We start from the raw sequence: 20490 nt of genomic DNA on the forward strand, positions 1-20490 counted from the left end.
TGTGTGTCTTTGTATGTGTGCATGTGGGGGGGGGGGTAGGGTTGCTTGCATGTGTGTTGACATCTGGTGCCTGCAGAAACCAGAAGAGGCATCAGATCTCCTGGAACTGAGCTATGGGCAGTTGTGAGCTGCCACATGGTGCTGGGAATTGAATCTGAGGCCTCAGCAAGAACATCCAGTGCTCTTAACCCCTGAACCATCTCTCCAGCTCTTCTTGCTCAATAGGCTTTTAAAAGTCAGTTAATTTTGTATGTATGTGAGTGTGTGTGCACAGTGCACATGTGGAGGTCAGAGGACAACCTTCTGGGGGTCGTTCTCCCTTCATATGAATCCCAGGGATAGAACTCAGGTCATCAGGCTTGCTATCAAGTGTTTCACCCATTGGCCAGTGGATTTTACTTTTTTTTTTTTTTTTTGAGACAGGGTATTATTGTGTAGCCCTGGCTGTCCTAGAACTCACTGTATAAACCAGGCTGGCTTGAATTCACAGAGACCAGTCTAGCTCTGTCTCCTGAGTGCTGGGATTAAAGGCCTGTGCCACTACCACCTGACTGATTTTTTTTTTTTTTTTCTTCAAAGCCATGTCAGCAGGTAACAAACTTCTCGAAGTCGCCTCTCACCTCCTGCCTTTAGTTCATGGCTGTTGTGTTGTGCTCATTGTAACTGAAGTCAGTGCTGATGTATTGTCCCTAAGCCTGCAGCATACCTCAGGGCTGGGTCTTGATGCATGGGGACACGAGTGTGACACCTTTGGCTACTACTTTAGTGTGGTGCATTGTTCCACCACCATGGGAACCTGCTCTTCTTCCTAACCCCACCGTCACCTGGCAACCCCTACCTTGCTAATCCATTTGTGCCTAAGGTTCCTCTGCCTTTTGTAACTTGGGAGCTTGCTTTTTTTCCTCTCACTAAGTAACATCCTCTGACAGTTGATCCTCCATATTGCAGCTCTGTCTCCAGAGCCAGCTGACTGTAGACCAGTCTGTGTGGGGCTGGGGTGGCTGTCAGCAGAGTCCTTTCTTCACTGGCACAAGGATTTAGGTTTGACCCTATGCTGGGCATGGTTGTGCACCTTTGTAATCCCAGCATTGTGGGCGGAGACGGGAGGCTGGGGCTCTCTAGCCAGCAACGCTTGAATAAGGGGTTAGCTCCAGGCCAGGGAAAGACCGTGTCTTAGAGGAGGTCAACAGAGTTCCAGGGGTGTGGCAGCCAGATACCCAAGCTGTGCACAGATATTAAAAGGTAAATGGAGTTGGAGAAATGGCTCAGTCAAAGGCATTTAATGCTCCTGCAGAAGACCAGAGTTCATTTCCTAGCGCCCACATGATGGCTCACAGCCATCTGTAACTCTAGGTCCAGGAAATCTGGTCTCCAAGGACTCCTGTACGCATAGTGCATATAAACTCATGAAAGCAACCACACAGAACAAATAAAATACATAGGGAATCTTAAAAAACAAAACAAAAAAACCAGAAATGTAAGGGCCACATTTGGCCTGTATTGATCAGGCAGACTTCTCTGTCATTGTCCCCAAGGAGGACCGTTCCGGATTCTCATTGGAGATGGCAAAAAGGTTACAGGAGGTTATGGCCTGGGGTGTCTTGAACTAAGGCTACTCCCACCCTGGGAGTGCCAAACAAGAATGGATTGTGACCCTGACGTGGAAGGCATCTTTATCCTTAGGGTCCCTGGAGGAAGGGAGGTGGGGGTGGGTAGCCCCCATTGACTTATGACCTCTTGACCACCCCCTGCATAGAGAGCTGCTGTTTGCTCTGCAGATTTGATGCAGTTGTTTTTATCCTGCTGCATTCATCTGGGTTCCTCTTCCTGTCAAGATCATTGCAGACCATTGTCTGAGGTCACAGGACTCAGCTGTGCACCAGCATGGGTGATGTATTTCTGCTTTCTCTTCCACAACCCTTAGTTAGTTCAGTGCCCATGTCTCATAAACTTAAAAAAAAAAAAAATCCAAAACACCACTGAGTAGCAGATTAAGTTTTCTAAGCCGAGTGCTATGGCGTACATCTCTTGTCCCGGTACTTGGGAGGTGGAGCCAGAGGATCAGGAGTTTAGGATCATCGTTGACTGCTTAGAGTTTGAGGCAAACCTGGACTACATGAGACCCTGTCTTGAAGAGAGAAGAGAATTTAGGTTCTCTTTAGATTCTCACGTTCCCAACTTGTATCAGTCCATCTGTGTGGATCAACTATCCCTTCCACAAATAAAAGTCTCCCTCAGCCTCAGTTACCAACAGTGAGCCATGATCTGACGTAAGAAATGGGAAAATCCCCAAAGAAGTCATTTGTAAGTTTTAAACGGGTCTTGTTAGGTATGGCACAGTGAGCTTCCATTACATTTTGCAATGTCGTGACACGAACCCCCGTGCAGTGGTGCTGTGCTGTGCATGTGGTTCGATGGGCACTAGCTGCCTTGGTCACAAGTGGTTGTGGTATCTTGATGGTTGTGTTCATATGGCCCTTGTTTGCCTTACTGATGGCAACAGAGGCAAGAGTGGTGCTGTTGGTCACTTGGAAACTTCAAGTAGAACCTACAGAGCCCTTCCTTGAACCGAAAAGACAAAAGTTCAAGGAGCTGACCATGAAGAGGGCAGGTGGCTAAGTGAATTGTTGTTGTTGTGAGGTTCCCATTCCAGGGTGTTTTGTTACAACCACAGAACACAGATTCCTGCAACCCTGTTTCCAGTTGAGATCACACTGCCAGGTCCGACCACTATGGCCCCTATAGACTAACCACTGGTGATACTCAGCGACCAATGACCAACTTCATAGTTGTCTTAGGACCTGTCTTTTCTCTTGAGCTGGTGAAGCCATTGCCAGCCTTCTCATCAATTGCTTAGGGATGCTGGCATGACACTGGCTGTCATCGCTGTCAAGCGCTTAGTCACTGGTGCGAGCCAACTACCACTCCCACTGGCTTCCTTCTTGGAGCCTCAGCCATGGAGCAGCCTGACCACTTCTCTCTGGCAGTCACTGGCTGGGGAGGGTGGTGGCCTCGCTGGGTTCGAGGTGAACTAGAGCCAGTTCTGGGGCTGAGAGTCGGCATGCTTCCCAGGGTACCCATCAGCTTGGGGTTCCCATGCTCAGAGCTCAGAGCTGGCCTTCTCAGCATGGGCATTTCCCATGTCTGGTGCCAGGTCCTTCTCTGCAGAGTGGGCAAGCTGTACTCTGAGGGCATCAGCTAGTATTGCAACCTCCATTCACCACATGTCAGGAGTGCTCCTGTAGGCATAACACCAGAGTGTCTGAGACCTGTCACTATCCTGTAAACGAACACTGTCCCTGCCCACGTGAATACTGCCCATAGCCATCCTGGGAGGCAGAGAATTTGGCCAGGTTTTCTTTTTGAAAATTTTAACTTAGCTTATTTATTTACTTATTATTTTGAGAAAGGGTTTCATTGTGGCCCTGGCTGTCCTGGAACTCTCTATGTAGACCAGGCTAGTCTTGAACTCACAGAGATCCACCTGCCTCTGCCTCTCAGGTGCTGGGATTAAAGGCGTGCACCACCACACCCAGCCTAATTTTTAATTATGTGCGTTGGGTGAGGTGTGTACTTGTGATCAAAAGCTTTTTTTCTTTGTATTATGTTTGTTTTGAGACAGGTACCCATGTAGCTCAGGCTGACTTTAAACTTACTATGTAGCCAGGGATGACCATGGACTCCTGATCGTCTGTCTCCACCTCCCAAGTATTCATATGACAGGCATGTACCACACCACACCACACCACACCTGATTCCCTTCTTGTCTTTCTATGTTACCAAAGCTGGTTCCAACTTGTTCATCCTCCTGCCTCAGCTTTTGAATACTATATGAAAGGCACCGACTAACAAAAAAGAACCTTGTGTTAGCTGTATCTGTGAGGCCCCTGTTCCCTGGTCACAGCTGCCAGGGGTCAGGCCTTGGTACATCTTGGGTCACAGGTCAATCTGACTCATGTGACTCTCCAACCCCACTCATTCCTGTTCTCTGAGGGTTCCAGGCTGCAAAGGCCAAAGATTCATGCAGCTTGCAGAGCCAGGGACTTTTTCTTGACTCCCCAAAAGAAGAAGTTGGGTTGCTTTGAGGTTAGGGTGTCTCTGGGCCTTCTTGTCTCCCCTCAGGCCTGGGTGCAGCCTCAGTGCAGTGTTGACCAGAAAACAGGAAGATGCCTGTGGAAGACAAGAGCCTGTCAGTCAGTGTCCCTGCATGCCCCAGTGAGAGCTGCCATTTCAAAGGATGTGGGGACAGCAGGACTGGAGCGTTCTCCAGTAGGCAAGAAACAGGGCCCCCACACTGCCTCCCTTCAGAAAGGAGACACTTTTGTGGGCTGTGGTCTGCCTTAGCTAAAAGGACAGTAAACCATCCAGGGACTTGTAAGCCTGGTGGACTGTCACTCTTGCTGGGCACAGCAATCCTGACAGCCTTGAGTTCAGCTGAGTAGCCTGGAATGCTGGTTATGGGGTTCACCCTAAAACATGCCCAGGACATTGGGCAGGCTCACTCCAGGGAAGCAGGGCACAGCCTGGCCGGTCCTGTATTTCCAGATACTTCTGTGTGAGCCAGAATGGGTTCTGATTCTGAAAGCAGAAATGAAACATGGATCCACATTCGGGGGCTTTTTCCCCAGGGGCCCTGGCTTCACTGAGTCACAGGCTCTGCTGGATCAGGAGAGGAGAGGGAGGGAGACAGAACCCAACAGTAGTCACCACAGGCACCTGCATTCTAGAACAGAGAAGGGTCCTGAAGCTGCTGCCTCCTGCTCAAGGCCAGGTTCTGTATCCTTACTCTGCAAACCAAACTCTGTCCCCACCCTGCTGGTCACCAGGGCCACGGCACTATGATTATTGGACCTTCGCCCGTAGGCCATGGCTTTCATGGGGTATGGTGGCTTGACTCTGCCTAACCATATGGCTTCACTGATGCAAGGAACCTGAGAATTCAGACAAAGGTATCTATCTAGCCTGGCTGATACAGATTCTGGAATTGGGAGTGTCTAACCCTGTGGTTGGGGTGTTTAAGAGGCTTGATATTGACAGATAAAAAGTGTGTAGATATACTGGGTATGGTGGTCTGTCACTTAGCTTTTGGAGTCTGAGGCAGGAGGAATTTGAGGCCAGCCTGAACTTCATTATGAGACCCTGTCTCTGTCAGTCAACCAAGAGTATGGCTCAGCAGCTGTTGATCTGAGGGGAGCCTCTAAAGTACCCCATTTTGGAGATTTGTCCCCAGGTACCCATGTTGGTGACATCACTGAGGCTGTGCATTGGTCTCTTCTCTGGCTTCAGGCTTGGCTTGATTGCTTGCTGTTATGTGTGCTCATGCTGCAGTGTGATCCAGGCCAGAGGGCCCTGGCCAGCTGTGAGCCAGCACTGGCTCACTTTGCAAAGTCAGCCTGCCTCTACATTTCAGCACAGTGACACAGGGGCTGTCACAAGGCTTGTCCTGACTTGCTCTCTACTGCTGTGGTGGCCATTGTGACCCAAAGCAATGCAAGTAGTAAAGGACATGTTCTAGCTTAAAGATTGTAGCCTGCCATTGAGGAAAATCAAGGCAGGAGCTTGAAGCAGAAAGCACAGAGAAATGTTGCTCACTGGTTACCCCAGGCTCACAGGCTGCTGCCTGCCTTCCTTTCTTTTCTGATACAGGGCATCTCCTCATAGCCTAGAACTGTAAGAGTGCTGGGATTATAGGCATATGCCATCACATCCAGTACTCAACTGCCTTTTTCCTACAGCTCAGGTCAGCTTACTCAGGGATGGTACCACCCACAGTGGACTGTGCCCTTCTTCATCAATGCTTCACAGGCCAATCTGATGGAGGCAGTTCCATGATTGGTGTCCCTTCTCCCTGGGTGTGTCATGTTGACAGAATCAACTATTTTACAACCATCTGGTATAGTCACTGTGTTGTACAGTCTAGTCCCAGAACATGCCATCCCCCACCCTGTCCAGGTGTCATTGTCACTCCTCTTGTATCTACTTCCTGTCTCTGGCTTTGCCTGATATGGTTTATGTGAATTCAGCAGGTGTCAGGTGACCATTGGTTTGGCTTCTGTAAACTCAAAAGCATGATTCCAGGATACATCTGTATTACAATGTGTGTTGGTATGTGAGAGTTTTGTTCCTTTTTCATGGCTGAGTAATACTCTACCCTGCAGTCAACCCCCCCCCCCTTGATCCTCTGCTTGCTAGCTCTGTTCACATTTCATTCCTTAGCATGGCTGACTGCAGTTAGACTTCCCAGCTATTTGGATCTCTGCTCTTCAGGGTCCCCACAGAGCAGTGCCGTAGGATCACTGTTTGCCCACATGAAGCAGATCTGCTCTAGCAGCCTCCTGAGAGTGGCTTAAGGGCTGAAGCGCCCAAGGATCCTGGGGAGGTAGAAAAAGGAGGCCAGTGCACCACAGGACATTTGTCCACAGCCTACCAAGAGACCAGCAGTCAAGGGTAACCTGCCTTGGGGAGCTGCGGGTGGCAAGAAGCAGGCAGGACCATTGGCTCAAGCTTCCTGAGCAGAGGCATCAGAGCTAGGCATGACTCAGGAGCAGGACCAGTGGCTGAGGGACTACTCTTGGTGGAGTCAGACAGTGGTCTCAGATGGCTGCAGGAACCGTTTGGTGGGCCTTGGTCAAGACAGAACAGAGTGCTTGAGGTTCAAGGACCATGACTCACCTTAGACAGTGAGGCTTCCTAGGCTTGTGGGCTGGCAAGATGATTCAATGAGTACAGGAGCTTGCTGCCAAGCTCCAGAACCTGAGTTCAGGCCCTGCATGGTGGAAGGAGAAACTGACTCCTGAAAGATGTCCTCTGATCTCCACATGTGTGTACACAAACATACACAATCACAAAATAAATAGAAATATTTCAAAGTTTGAACAAAGATGGGTGTTGTGGGTATCTGAGAGAAAAACGGATCAGGATGTTGCTGATCAGGGAGTCCTGATGTGTTTGGGGCTGAGCTGGGGAGTTAGATTGTAACAGGGAGGTGACAGGGTCATTGCAGACCCATGGGGCGGGCAGGATTGCTTCCTCAGGAGACCCTTGCCACCCCACTTTGTACCTGTCTGGGTCCCCAGAGGTCTCATTGTGGCCATCATGATCACCATGGAGAAGGGAGACCATAGTGTGCGTCGTGTTTGGGGGTGGGTGTCTTACATAGAAGCAGAAAGGAACCGTGTGACTGGAATCTGAGGTCCTTGAGGGATGGATGGAGGAACAACCAGATACATACAAACCCACGGCAGGAAGCAGTCTAGGGGACCCCTGGGTTGCAGTTTCTGAAGGAGCCAGACAAGCAGGTCACACATACATCAGGGTACAGAAAGCCCCACAAAGGTCACATTTATTCAAATTCAGTCCTCTCCCTGCTGTTCATGTTTGGGATTCAGGCCCCTGTCCACCATGTGTCCAGATGTCAGTCAGGCTCCTCTGGGAGCCACTGAGCTTAGAGCTGCTGGCTGGGGTGTCTAGGTGTCGTGGAGCCTCCAGTCTGAGTGCTTTCAGGGTACTGTGTTTGTAGTGCATCGAGCCTCATGTCTTCTGCACCTCTGTGTATGTGACCAAGCCCTGCAGGCATGTCACCATCCACCTGCCCCCAGAATGTTCTCTGTTGCTGAGGAGGAGTCCTGGGTGTGGGATTTGGAGCTGGGTCTCTAGACTGACTTGGAAAGAGGGCTTGAAGATCAATAGCAGGAATTCCCCAGAAAAGGGGGGTCAGTAGGCTTCCTGCACCCCTCCCTACCCCATTTCCATCAGCTTTACTGTCATTCTCATGTAGCCCAGGCTGCCCTCATACTTGCAATATAGTTGAGGATCCTCCTGATCCCCTTGCCTCCATCCCCTGAGAGCCAGGATAACAGGTGTGTACCACAGGCCTGGTTTATGTGGCTTTGGGAATGGAAGCCCTTGTAAGTACTATGCACGCAGTGTGCTCACTGAGCTGTAAGTACCCTACCAACTAAGCTCCAGTCAGTCAGCCAGCCGAGCCGTATCTGCAGCCCAGTGCAGGTTTTCTACAGACAATGACATTCATTCCCTTCTAAAGGGTTTTGATTTCTTGGGCTTCAGTTTTTCATGGTTAACTGCAGTTTGAAAATACTGAGTAGAAAAATCCAGAAATAAGCAGTTTCAGGTTTCACCGTTGATGGCTTAGTGAGTATGCAGGATCATCTCAGCTGAATGTCTGGTTTGGCACCACCCATGCTTATGGGCGTCCACTGGGAGTCTGGGATGCATGGTTTTAATTATCAACTTGACACAGTCTGGATCAGCTGTGAAGATGGTGTTTGGTGAGGGATTGTCTGGATCAGGTGGGAACTGTCTGTCTTGATTGTGCCGTTGAGGTGGGAAGACACCACGCTCGGCAGCAGCATCCCTTAGGCTTGGGACCTAGACTGTTGGAGTGAGGAAAGCAAGCTGAGCACAGAGCACTGCCTTTCCTGAGTGGGTGCTGGGCTCGGGTCCTCATGCTTGCATGGCTGTCACTTTACCTTAGGGCTGACTACCAAGCCCCACTTCCTTATGAATCGCCCATCACTGTGTTTCCAGCAGCCTCCTAGAAACGCTCACTCTTGCCTTCATTCTGTCTGCCAAGGACCTGGGGACCACCTGGTCCAAAGACTGCACAAAGCCCAGGAGTCCCTTTCCCTCTTCGGCACCCCTGCACTTCCTTCCTGCACTGCCTTAACACAAGTGGAACATAACATGAGCTTGTGGGCACCTGGGATTATGGGCAATATCTGCAGTTTCTGATGTGCCCCCTGGGAACTCTTAGAAGGGCAAGTCACACAACCAGGGCTGGTAAAGCAGGGACACTAGGATGAGGCAGAGGCTCTTGCTTGGCCACAGCTGGGGAGGAGGTGGTCACTGGGACATTGAGTTCCTGGCTCTGGTGCCTTCACCCGACAGCTGAGGCAAACCAGCAGGCTGCCTGCACCCAGCCCACCTCAAGGACATTGGAAGCTGGAGAACAGTGGAGACTTACAAGAGCCAGTGCATCTGCAGGAGGAGGGAGAGGGCAGACCAGCAGTTAGCCCGCAGGAAGGGTGTTAGGTGGATGAGGAGACACTGTTCTAACAGGTATGTGTCCTGGGACCATTCCTGGAAAGGTATTTGCGAGCTGCAGGCAGAGTCAGGGTGGCCCTGAGCATCCCTTGCCAGGGGACAGCTGTGCACTTGGAGTTTGCCCTGTGCCATGCAGCCTCCCAGCTTCTCCCCTGCATAGCCAATGATGGAAGGGCCTTTGCTCCTTCAAAGCTATTTCAGACCTGGGGGAAGTTACATTTTTGGAAAGACCACTTCTAAGAGTATAGTGAAATTATGGGGTATAGTTTAAGCGCACAAAAAAGGTCTCCTTGAGCTGGATATAGTAGGACACGCCTGTCATCCCAGTGCCTAAGAATTTGAGGAAAGTTTGGCACCATCCCCAAAACAGAGTAGCAAATGTCTCAGAAGAAATGCACAGGGCCTGTGTGAATACTGTGGGGGACCAGTATGTGCTGTCTTGTGGGGGAGGGACTCCCATGGATATGCAGACCAGAGTGCACGGTGCTGTAACATCAAAGGCCAACGTGCTATTCCACCATTGTGGACAGATCCCAAAAGATACACACTAACCTCCCCCACTAGACCTCTCCTCCCCCACTACCAGAACTCCTGAAGCCACTAGACCAGCATTGACCCTGTGGCCCCAAATCTCCTGGAGTCTATATGACAAGGTAAAGAGAAGCAGGTTGGAGCCCACATATAAGTAGTCCAGCTCAAGAAGCTGATGCAGGAGGATCATGATGTCCAGGTCAGCTTCAGCCATGTGGCCAGGTTTGAGACCAGCCTGGGCTATGTGGGATCATAAGAAACATGAGGAGTCAAGCTGGGCATGGTACCTCGTGCTTTTAATCCCAGCACTCGGGAGGCAGAGGTAGGTGGATCTCTGTGAGTTTGAGGCCAGTCTGGTCTATATATAGAGTCCCAGGACAGCCAGAGCTGTTACACAGAGAAACCCTGTCTTGAAAAACCGAGAGAGAGTGAGAGAGACTTGTGGAGTGGAAGGTAGGACACACGTTGTTGTCGGAGACAGCACATTTCAGTTTTGGGGTGGTACCTTAGCGGTTCCAGGGATGCTGGAGTGATGACAGCTAAGCACTTGGTTTGTCTGCTCAGCATTTGCAGGGAAGGGCGATCCATGTAGCAGAGTCCAGGCTGCTGGGGCTAGATAGTGAGAGCCTGTCTGCTCCTCTAGTCTGATCCAGACAGCAGGTTCCAGGCTACGCAGTGATCACAGGGAACAGTATCCCTTCCCACCTCCCCATCTTGGTGGCAGGGCTCTTTTGAGGGACCTTTGGCCCTGCCCTCCATCTCCAAGATAGCTGTCACTGAAGCCTCTAAAAGCTGCCCAGTTTGGGTCCTTGTGATACACCTGCATACAGGTTACCTCAAGGCTCCAGTGGCATCAGGAGTTTCCCAGTCAGGTTCCCAAGGATCCTGTACCCATATGCCTTGAAGTTGATTTGGTTGAACTACCTCTCTCTGCTGCCCTCAGTTTCCCCAGTTTCTGGGAGTACAGCCAGCACTTGCTTCTTGGCAGTGTAGGTTGAGAGCAATGATCTCTTCTGTTCCTGAAGCAGGGGAGCAAGGACTAGGGTGTCAGGTGTCAGGACTGGAGCAGTGCAGTTGATGGCCAGTATTGGTAGTGTCGTGAGGTAACAGATGTCATTCAGGAGAGGGTGCATATCTGTCATCCCTACCTCAACAAATGAAAATACTCTGGGGGGCTTGAAATAATTAGGCCCAGCAAGATGGTTCATTGGGTAAAGGTGATTGCTGCTGAACTTGAGGACCTAAGTTTAATCCCTGGGACCCACATACTGTAAAGAGAGAATTGACTCCTGCAACTTGTCTTCTGCCCTGTAATTGCAGTGTGCCTCCCCCAATAAATAATTTAAGAACTTAAATTGCTATTGCACACCCTATAGAGACAGTCAGGTAGGTTGCAACAGCACAACTTTTTAAAAGACAGAAAAAGAAAAAAACACTTATAAAATATGTGCTGTTTTTTGAGGCAGGTCTCACTATGTAGCCCTAATTGACTTAGAACTCCCGCTGTCGACCAGGCTGACCTTAGACTCAGATCTGCTTGCCTTTGCCTCCCAGGTGCTGGGGCTGAAGGTGTGCACCGCTATCTTCTTGGTTCTGCTGCTGTGATGAAGCACCATGACTGAAGCAATTTCAGGAGAAAAAGATTTGTTTTACTTAGAATTGCACATCAGAGTCCATCACTGAAGGAAGTCGGGGCAGAGACCTGGAGTCAGGGGCTGGTGCAGAGGCCATGGAGGATGCTGCTTACTGGCTTGCTTCACGTGGCTTACTCAGCCTGTTTTATTTTTATTTATTTATTTTTGGTTTTTTGAGATAGAGTTTCTCTGTGTAACAGCTCTAGCTGTCCTGGAACTAGCTCTTGTAGACCAAACTGGCCTTGAACTCACAGAGATTCACCTGCCTCTGCTGGAATTAAAGGCGTGCGTCACCCCTGCCCAGCTCAGCTGTTTTATTATAGGACCCAGAACCACCAGCCCAGGATGGGTACTGCCTACAGTGATCTGGGCTATCCCACTTAAATCATCAGTCAAGGACACACCCCACAGGCTTGCCTATAGGCCAGTCTGATGCAGGCATTTTCTCAGTCCAGGTTCTCTCTTTCCAGATGACTAGCTGTGTCAAGTTGACATAAAACTCAACAGGACAAGCACTGTGCTTCTGTTCTGTTTGTTTAATGGTGTCACATTAAACAAATGTAGCTGTAAACCCATAATTCCCCTGACTCAGCCTCCCAAGTGCTAGGCTCACAGGCCTTTGCCACCACACCTGACTCTATACGTGTGATGCATAATAAACCCTTTAGCTTGTAGACAAAGCTGCTTGTAGTGGCTTGCACCTGTTGTCAAGCACCTGAGGAAGCTGAGGTTGGATCGTTTGAGCACTTGAACCCAGGAGTTTGGAGACAAGCCTGGGCTGCAGTGTTTAGACTCTCAATGAATGACCCCTTGAGGGGCTTGTTTTTAGAAATTCCAGGTTTTCTTTGCTTTATAATTTTCCTTGTTTTTGAGTGAAGCCAAGGCTGGCCTCTAACATAGTATGTAATTGAGAATGATCTTGAACTTCTGATCCTCCTGCCACCATCTTCCAAGTGCTGAGAGAGATGACAGGCATGTCCCCACTACAGGTTTATGTGGTTGAGGGCTAGAACCCAGGGCCTTGACATTTCAGATGAGCCCTAAGCCCCACCCTATATATAGCTTAGTGCTAGAGGCCATGGGCTCTCCAAGGTAACGGAGGCCACCGATGTGGCTAAGGGATTGGTATGGTGATTCATGACAGGAGATGGCTCCCATCTCAAGTTGTTGTGGGGCTCCTTTGTCACAGACAGAGCAGCCAATCATGGCCCTCGGTTGGGAACAGGATGGGCTTAGCTGTAGGGACACCATGGAGACAGTCGGCAGGCACATTGTGGTTATGGGACTGGTATGTAGCCTAGTTGGTAAGATAGCTGTCAGCAGGCGTGAGGGCCTGGGTCAATCCCCAACACCCTCATCAGGATCTGGGTTTCAGTCCAGCCCCCAGGGCTCCTGGCCAATGAGAAAACCTGTTACAAAAAACAAGGTGGACAAAGCCTGAGGAATGCCCCCTGAGCCTGTCCTCTATCTATGAAGTCATTACAAAAGCAAACATCGGAGTGGGCTGGGGACATTGTTGTCTGTAAAAAAGAGAAAACGCCTTGAGAAGCCGTGGTCTCTGCAGGAGAAGACAGCCTCAAAGATGTGATAACAAGCCTGCACAGCTGGAACCAGGCTGGTGCATCTGCTTCCCCTCTCTGTAGTCTCAGGAGCCACTTAACTGAGGAGAACCCTAGATGTCCTTTTGTGACATGGACAGGGTCATTTTTTAGTGACTCAGCAGCTAGTGCAGACCTGCCATTCTGCTGCTCCATGAGGCAGAGAGGGAGAATTGTGGGCTAGCCAGAGCTATATAGCAAGTTCAAGGCCAGCCTGGGCTACATGGTAAACTCCTGTAACAGTAGTTATTTGTATTACTGCTGGTGTGTGTGTGTGTGTGTGTGTGTGTGTGTCTGTGTCTGTGTCTGTGTCTGTGTGTCTGTGGATGAGTCAGGGCTACCTCAAGAGGTGTGGTCTTCACCTCTCATCTTGCTGAGACACGGTCTCTGTTTTCTGCTGCCTGGACATTCTTTCTCTACTCAGACTGCCACACTCTGCATCCAGCTTTATGTTAGTTCTTTATTTTAGGGGTTCAAACTCAGCTCCTCACACTTGGGTGGCAAACACTTTACCCACTCACCACTGAGCCATCTCTCCAGCCATACTTGAGGTTTTCTACTGTTGTGTTCTTGGATAGGAATTGGTCCGTGTTGGAGGGATTCATCATAGCCTTCAGAGTCCTTGCTGCGTTTCCCACTTCATCTGTGGCTGACACTTGGTGGCTCCCATGGTCAGGGGCACTGAGGGTAGGGGGGCTTTGTGCCCCACAGTCACCCAGCCTAACCACATCCCTGACAGCTGTAGTGATCATGTGGTCTTGGGGCCAGCAGCCTTCCTGAGCCTGTGCTGAGGCCTAAGGCCGGAAGAGACCAGAAGGGCCTCTGAGTGGAAGTGGGGTATGAAGCAGGCCCTTGAGAGCCTCCACTTCCTCCTTCATGGAGCAAGGAACTAAGAGGTTTGGGTGATGCTCCTCTTCCTGTCCCTGCATCTACTGCTCACCTCTGCTGCCATGGCCTTGGTTGTCCTTCATTGGCCAGGTTCTCTCTGTGACTACAGTGACCTCACCTCTGTCCTTCACAACAGCTGTCAAAGCAAGGGAGAACCGGGTCTGACAGCACTCCCCTGTGACCCCAGCGTTCAGGGCTTGGCAGGGTGTCTTCTGAATGCAGGAGTTCAGTGTCAGGTTGGGCAGCATAGAGCAAAGGACCCATCCCAGAAAGCCATAAGGGGCAGGGGCACAGGCCACAGAGGGTTTGTCAGAGCCGCAGAGTCCTGGGTTCTGCCCCCAGCCCTGTGTCATTCTGGGTAGGCTTCACCTGTCATTTTAGCACTTGGGAGGCTGAGGCAGGAGGATTCATGCTTACTCAGGACTTGGGGCCAGCCTGGACTGCATGAGACCCTATCTCATCAAAGACAAAGGACAAAAGACATTTAAAGTCTCCCACTCGTCTCACACATCCCAGCTGCAGCTGCATAGACTGCCTAGGAACCGTGGGCCTGCAGCCAGAAATTCACTCACGGCCACAGAAGACACCTAGGGGAGACACTAGACTTTCTAAGCAAAAACCTAGTTGCTAGTCAGGGGACAGCAAAGTTTTTCGGGTGGTACTACTTCACCCATCCCCCAGCGTGGCCCCTTCCATCTCCTTAGAGGAAGCCCTCCCATGAGCACCTCCTAGCATGAGCACCTCCTACGTGCTTCAGGGGTCTGAGGTTGACAAGAGGGGTGAGTGCATCCTGCTGCACGTGCACCTTCACCTGGGCTGTTTCCTTTTGTTGTAGTTTTGTTTGATGAAACAGGGTCTTGACTTCATAGCCCAGGCTACCTGAACTCACAGTCCTCCTCCCTCAGCTTCCCAGGTGCCAGAATATGACAGACAGGCAGGTAGCACCATCCATAACAACCATGGAAATGCACTACTCAGTCTCTGGTGTCTGGAGGAACAGCTGCCACTTGCACCTAGTGGCCGGCCACCAGTCAAGATTTAAGGGGGGAGCTGGAGAGTGTCACGGACTTGGGGACACAGCCTGTGAGTGTTGTGGTGAGGTGAGGCAAGGGTCCAGAGTATGTGCTTTGGGTTTTTCTTTTTGAGATAGGGTGTCATGTAATCTAGGTTGGGCTTGAACTCACTAGAAAATGTGCTTTTAAAAATCTGAGTCTGGATCAGTATGGTGCATATACTTTTAATCCCAGCACTTGGGAGGCAGAGGCAGGCAGATCTCGAGTTCCAAGCCAGCTTGGACTACATAGTAAGACCCAAAAAATAAGGGGACAAGGTCGAGCTGGAGAGATGGTTGGGCAATCAGAGCACTGGCTGCCCCTGGAGAGGATCCATATTGATTCCCAGCACCCACTTGGTGGCTTACATCCGTCTGTAACTCCACTTTGACCTCTGTGTGCCAGGCACACATATCGTGCACAGATAAACATTCAGGCAAATGGGCAAACACATAAAATAAATAAATCTAAATTTTTTTGTTTGTTAAATCTGAGACTGATAACTCATAACTATAATCCCAGCTGAGGTAGCTAATCAGAAATTTCAAGCCAATCTGGGCTACACAGTGAGACTTTGACTCTTAATAAAGTATGTACTGTTGAATAAGTCTGCATGTTACAGCATGTATATGAAGGTCAGAGGACAACTTGAGTCAGTTCCCTTATTTACCTTGTTTGAGGCACGGGGTCCTGCTTTGCTCGCTTCTGGGCAGTTTTCCTGTGTCCTCCACCCCTGTGGTTCTGTTGCTTTAGCACTCTTCCCAGCCTCCCCTGTGTGCCCTCAACACCCTGTCTGCCCTGTCTTCCTCTGGACCTGTACCTGAAGGGGCATCAGTAGATCTACTCAGGATCTATTTTTAGCAGTGCACAAACTAATATTAACAATGTGTCTTTTATGTTAGAAAGAATGAAAACCATGTTTTTGTGAAAGCTGAGCCCTTGCCCTGGCACCTTACCTGGGCCTGTGGATTCAGTAGCATTAGCAGAGTGTCCACCCCTGGGCTGGCTCATCCCTCCTGGCCACCTATAGCCCAGTGTTGTAATAGGAGCGGTGGGGCTGCATCCCCAGCACCCCGGCCGCCTGGGTAGCTTATGCCCCAATCAACCCATCTCTAATAAATTGTGTAGCACCCGTCTTACCGGGAAAGATTCAGCATGTCTGACCTGGCAGCTTGCTTCATCGCGTGTCTGTCTCAGAGAGCAGAGCTATCGAGTCTGCCCGGGAGAGGGGAGCATGGTGTCTCTGAGCTCACTTCCTCTTCCTCCCAGCATTCTGTTCTGTTTACTCCACCCACCTATGTTCTAACCTATCAGGGCAAGCAGTTTCTTTATTTAATTAACCAATGACCTTCCTCCATCAGCCCAGCACCATCCCCTTCAGCCTCTGGGCCAACTCTGCTTTGAGCCACGCAGCATGCCTGTAGCTGGCGTTTCCTCCTCTATATATCATAGTGTCAACCGGATATTTTTAGCTGGGCTTTGAAAAGTCGCTGCGTACTCAGACACATACCAGACACATGAGGTCACCAGGCACAGACAAAACCCTGGCCTTCAGGGTCATCTGTAATCACAGAACCAGAAAGCAGCCCCCCTTCACCCTGTGGCATTGCTGGCTGGCTGTCCCCAGATTTGGGCCTGACCATCATGTTTAGAGGTCTACATGGAAAGTTGTCTGCAGTGCCTTAAAAGTGAGCCCTGCCTCTAAGGGATGTGGAAGCAATTTTGGGAACTCATCTGTAGCAACTGCTTAACTCTAGGCTGAGGTACCATATCAACTTCTCTGAGAAATGGGCTGTCCCAAGTGCAGACACCCCAGCCCTGTGGAGAACAAGATGGGTGCGTCCATTCCATGCACCCTTTAACGTGGGCTTATGTCTTTTTTTTTTTTCTTTCTTTCTTCTAAATAATAAGGATCTCTTTGTAACCCAGATTTGCCTAGAATTCATGGAAATCCTCCTGGCTCTGTTTGCTGAGTCTGGGATCAGAGGCTGACTGGGAGTGGGGGAGAAGAGGCTGGTCCTCCACCTGTATCCAAGGTTTTACTACATGCTTGGTAATTCCTGGTTGTTTACTCTTCCTCTGGACCTGAGGAGCCTGACTTTTGGGGGCCTGCATGTAGTCACCAGCACTAGCTCAGTTGAAGTGTCACAGCTGTAGAAGAACACCTGCTTCTCCATCCCAGAACAACACCTGGCTCTCCACTGCCCCAGAAGAACACATGGTCCTCCACCATCAGGCTTCTTGGTGGAATTTCCCTTTGGGCTACCACACAGAGGCCACCTGTTGCTGGTTGTCTTAATCCTCTATCACTGTAGTCCAGTGCCATAGATGGTGTCATTTGTTGGTTGGGCTGGTTGGTTTTTCTGCGTAGCCCTAGCTGTCCTGGAACTCTTTCTGTAGACCATGCTAGCCTCAAACTCAGAGACCCACCTGTCTCTGCCTCCTGAGTGCTGGGATTAAAGGTGTGTGCCACCACACCCAGCTAAAGCTTCATAATTGTTAAAGAAGGAGGGTTACAAGTTGGGCACAGGAGTGCAAGTATATCATTCTATCACTTGGGAGGCTGAGGCAGGAGGATGGTTGCTAGCTCCAGGCTACAGAGTGAGACCTATCTCAAGACATAAACAAACAGGCTCTGAAGACACAGCTCAGAGGGTAGATAGACTTGCTTGCTGTGCAAGTATGGGGGCCAGAGTTTGAATCCTCACCTCCCATGTGAGAAGCTGGGTGTGGCTTTGCACTTCTGAGATCTCAGCTTCTGCATGAGGCAGACTGAGCACATGGGGACGTGCTTCAGACACACACCTGAGACTTGCTTTTTAAATTTTTTGTTGTTGTTGTTGGTCTGGAGAGGTGACTCAGCAGTTAAGAGCACTGGCTGCTTTTGCAGAGAACCTGGGTTCAATTCCCAGCACCCACATGGTGACTTAAGCATCTGATACTCAAGTTTCAGGGGATCTAATGCTCTCTTCTTGCCTCCATAGTCACCAGACACACACAGGTGCACAGTACAAGTAAATACCCCTCCCACAAACACACAAACTGTTGTTCTTGATTTCTGGCTGGCTTTCTTGTCTGCGGGTTAGAGGGTAAAGTCGTTACGCGAGGAAGAAGACACAGACACGTGGTGGTCCCACGTGGGTGCACTTTTAATGGGGGAGGGGTGACAACGGGCAGGTAAAGGTGTGCAGACACGACAGGAAAGGCGGGGAGAGAGAGCGTGGTCATGGCAACCCTTGCTTCTTAACGGGGAATGCAAAGGCTTCTGGGAGAACGCTGGGAACTGTAGTTCCGCAAAGGAACAACACAAACTATAGTAACAAGCTCTTAAATTAAAAAAAAAAGTTTATTACATTTATATGTGTGTCTGTGTCTGTGTGTGCATGTATGGAGATCAGAGGACATCTTGCAGGATTCGGTTCTCTCCCTCCACCATGTATGTCCCAGGGATCAACCTCAGGTTGTCAGACTTGGCAGCAAGTGCTCTTAGCCACTGAACCATCTTTTCCTGCCCTATGCACTGGCACTGAAGACAAGGACGTTGTACACACAAGGCATTCTGGGACCAGGGTGGAGCTATGGAGACTCCAGGCCAGGGTCTGAAGTGTTGTCTTTGCTGCCCACAGGCTTTTGGGAATGCCAAGACAGCCCACAACAACAACTCCAGCCGCTTTGGGAAGTTCATCCAAGTTAACTACCTGGAGAGTGGTATCGTGCGGGGGTAAGTCGCTCTGTCTGTGTGCCCCTCAAGCTAAGGCTGGAACTCAGAGCCCCCGTGAGCTTAGCCAGTGCTCTGCCCCTGAAGTGTACCCCTATCTGCGAATGTGGTGTTGAGGGTTTCAGGTCTATGCAGTAAGGATCTTCTCTGACCCTTTATTCAGAACCGACCAGACTGCATAGCCTGCTGGCCTTCGTAATGTTTCTACTCTGTAAGGTATTGGGGTGTCACAGGCAAAGTAAGGTGTGAACCCCAGTATCAACCAAATGTGAGGCCCTTACCCAGAAAGAGATAGGGAAGTACGTGAAGGGTGTGCAGTGACTGCACAGAGGCGGTCAGACAGATCCATTGGCTGAGGGATCCATGTCTGGGTGGCTGGATTTGTGCATGTATTTTGTGTATAGGCAAATGGCAACTTGGGTACTTGAGTGATTCCTGGGTGGGAGGGTTGGTATATGAATTGAGTAGATGGGTAGGTTGTAGATTTATGGGTAGATTGATAGATTTTGTGTGAGGGAAGTGTTACATGAGGAGGGGGCCCCTTGTTTGTTCCGGCCACCTAGCTAGCTTACACCCGAAATAACCACACAGAAACTGTATTAATTAAAACACTGCTTGGCCATTAGCTCTAACTTCTTATTGGCTAACTCTTACATATTAGTTTAACCCATCTCTACTAATCTGTGTATCACATGTGGCAGTGTCTTACCAGAGATTCTTTTTTTTTTTTTTTTTTTTTTTTGGTTTTTTGAGACAGGGTTTCTCTGTGGCTTTAGAGCCTGTCCTGGAACTGGCTCTGTAGACCAGGCTGGTTTCGAACTCACAGAGATCCGCCTGCCTCTGCCTCCCGAGTGCTGGGATTAAAGACATGCACCACCATCACCCGGCTTCTTTTCTTACCAGAGATTCTAACCAGCGTCCATGTCAGGCAGAGGATCCATGGCTTCTCTGACCCTGCCCTTCTTCCTCCCAGCATTCAGTTCTGTCTTCTCTGCCTACCTAAGTTCAGTCCTATCAATTAGGTCAAGGCAGTTTCTTTATTCATTAACCAGTGAAAGCAACACCACAAACAGAAGGAACTCCTACACCATTTCCCCTTTTCTGTTTAAACAAAAAGGAAGGCTTTAACTTTAATATAGTAAAATTACATATAGCAAAACAGTTATCAAGCAAGAATTACAGTTACAATATTTATATCTACTTTATCTTTTATCATAACTAAGGAAAACTATAACTATCTATCTTCAACTCCATCAAAGACTCCAGAAGGATATAATATTACCTAAGTAAACAGGAAGTACATTATAAACAACTTCCAAAACTCTAGAATTGACAGAGACATCTTGCTGCCTGGACATTTACCCAAAGTTCTTCTGTACCGTTGGAGCATCCGTCTTTAGTCTACAGGCCCATAGTATTCAGCAGATTTTTCCATCAAGCTGGAAATTTCAAAGACAGGTCAGTCACTTTCTTCTGTGTCCTGCAGAATGTCTGGCAGACTCTTTCATGAAGCAGGAACCCCAAAGGACCATCTCACCTTTAGGCAAGTCATCTCTCGTGGGTACTGCATGTCCAGTGAATCAGTCCAGGCAAGAGCAGTTTCTTGCCCAAATGGCTAAGTGGCCTTTTCGATGCCCATCTTCCTCTGGAAGTAGCTTGGTGCTGCCAGGAGCACAGTAGTCTCACTGTTATGAAAAGTTCTAAAATTTTAAAACATTTAAATGCCATATTCTGAAGGTCTCTGAAAGATTTGAAGAATCCCTATTCATCTGAAATACTTCTCTGTACATCTAGAAAATCTAGCTAACATGACTACAAACTTGACTATTATAGAGGATTATCTATTAACCTATATTTCTTAATTACACATTACATTTTTTAAAAAATATTTATTTATTTATTATGTATACTATATTCTGTCTGTGTGTATGTCTGCAGGCCAGAAGAGGGCACCAGACCTCATTACAGATGGTTGTGAGCCACCATGTGGTTGCTGGGAATTGAAC

At 49.4% G+C, this 20490-nt stretch overlaps 1 protein-coding gene across 11 annotated transcripts in view; it reads left to right on the plus strand.

The window, feature by feature from the left end:
• Nucleotides 1-20490, plus strand: part of Myo9b (myosin IXB) — an 87954-nt gene that overhangs the window by 20618 nt on the left and 46846 nt on the right. For all 11 annotated transcript variants that reach the window (XM_026785304.1, XM_026785307.1, XM_026785312.1 and 8 more), the window contains exon 3: nucleotides 18393-18487. In XM_026785304.1, coding sequence (XP_026641105.1) covers nucleotides 18393-18487 — 95 coding nt within the window. The remainder of the gene's footprint in view (nucleotides 1-18392; nucleotides 18488-20490) is intronic.

Source organism: Microtus ochrogaster, linkage group LG1 (assembly GCF_000317375.1).
Source record: "Microtus ochrogaster isolate Prairie Vole_2 linkage group LG1, MicOch1.0, whole genome shotgun sequence".
NCBI classification, from domain to species: domain Eukaryota; kingdom Metazoa; phylum Chordata; class Mammalia; order Rodentia; family Cricetidae; genus Microtus; species Microtus ochrogaster.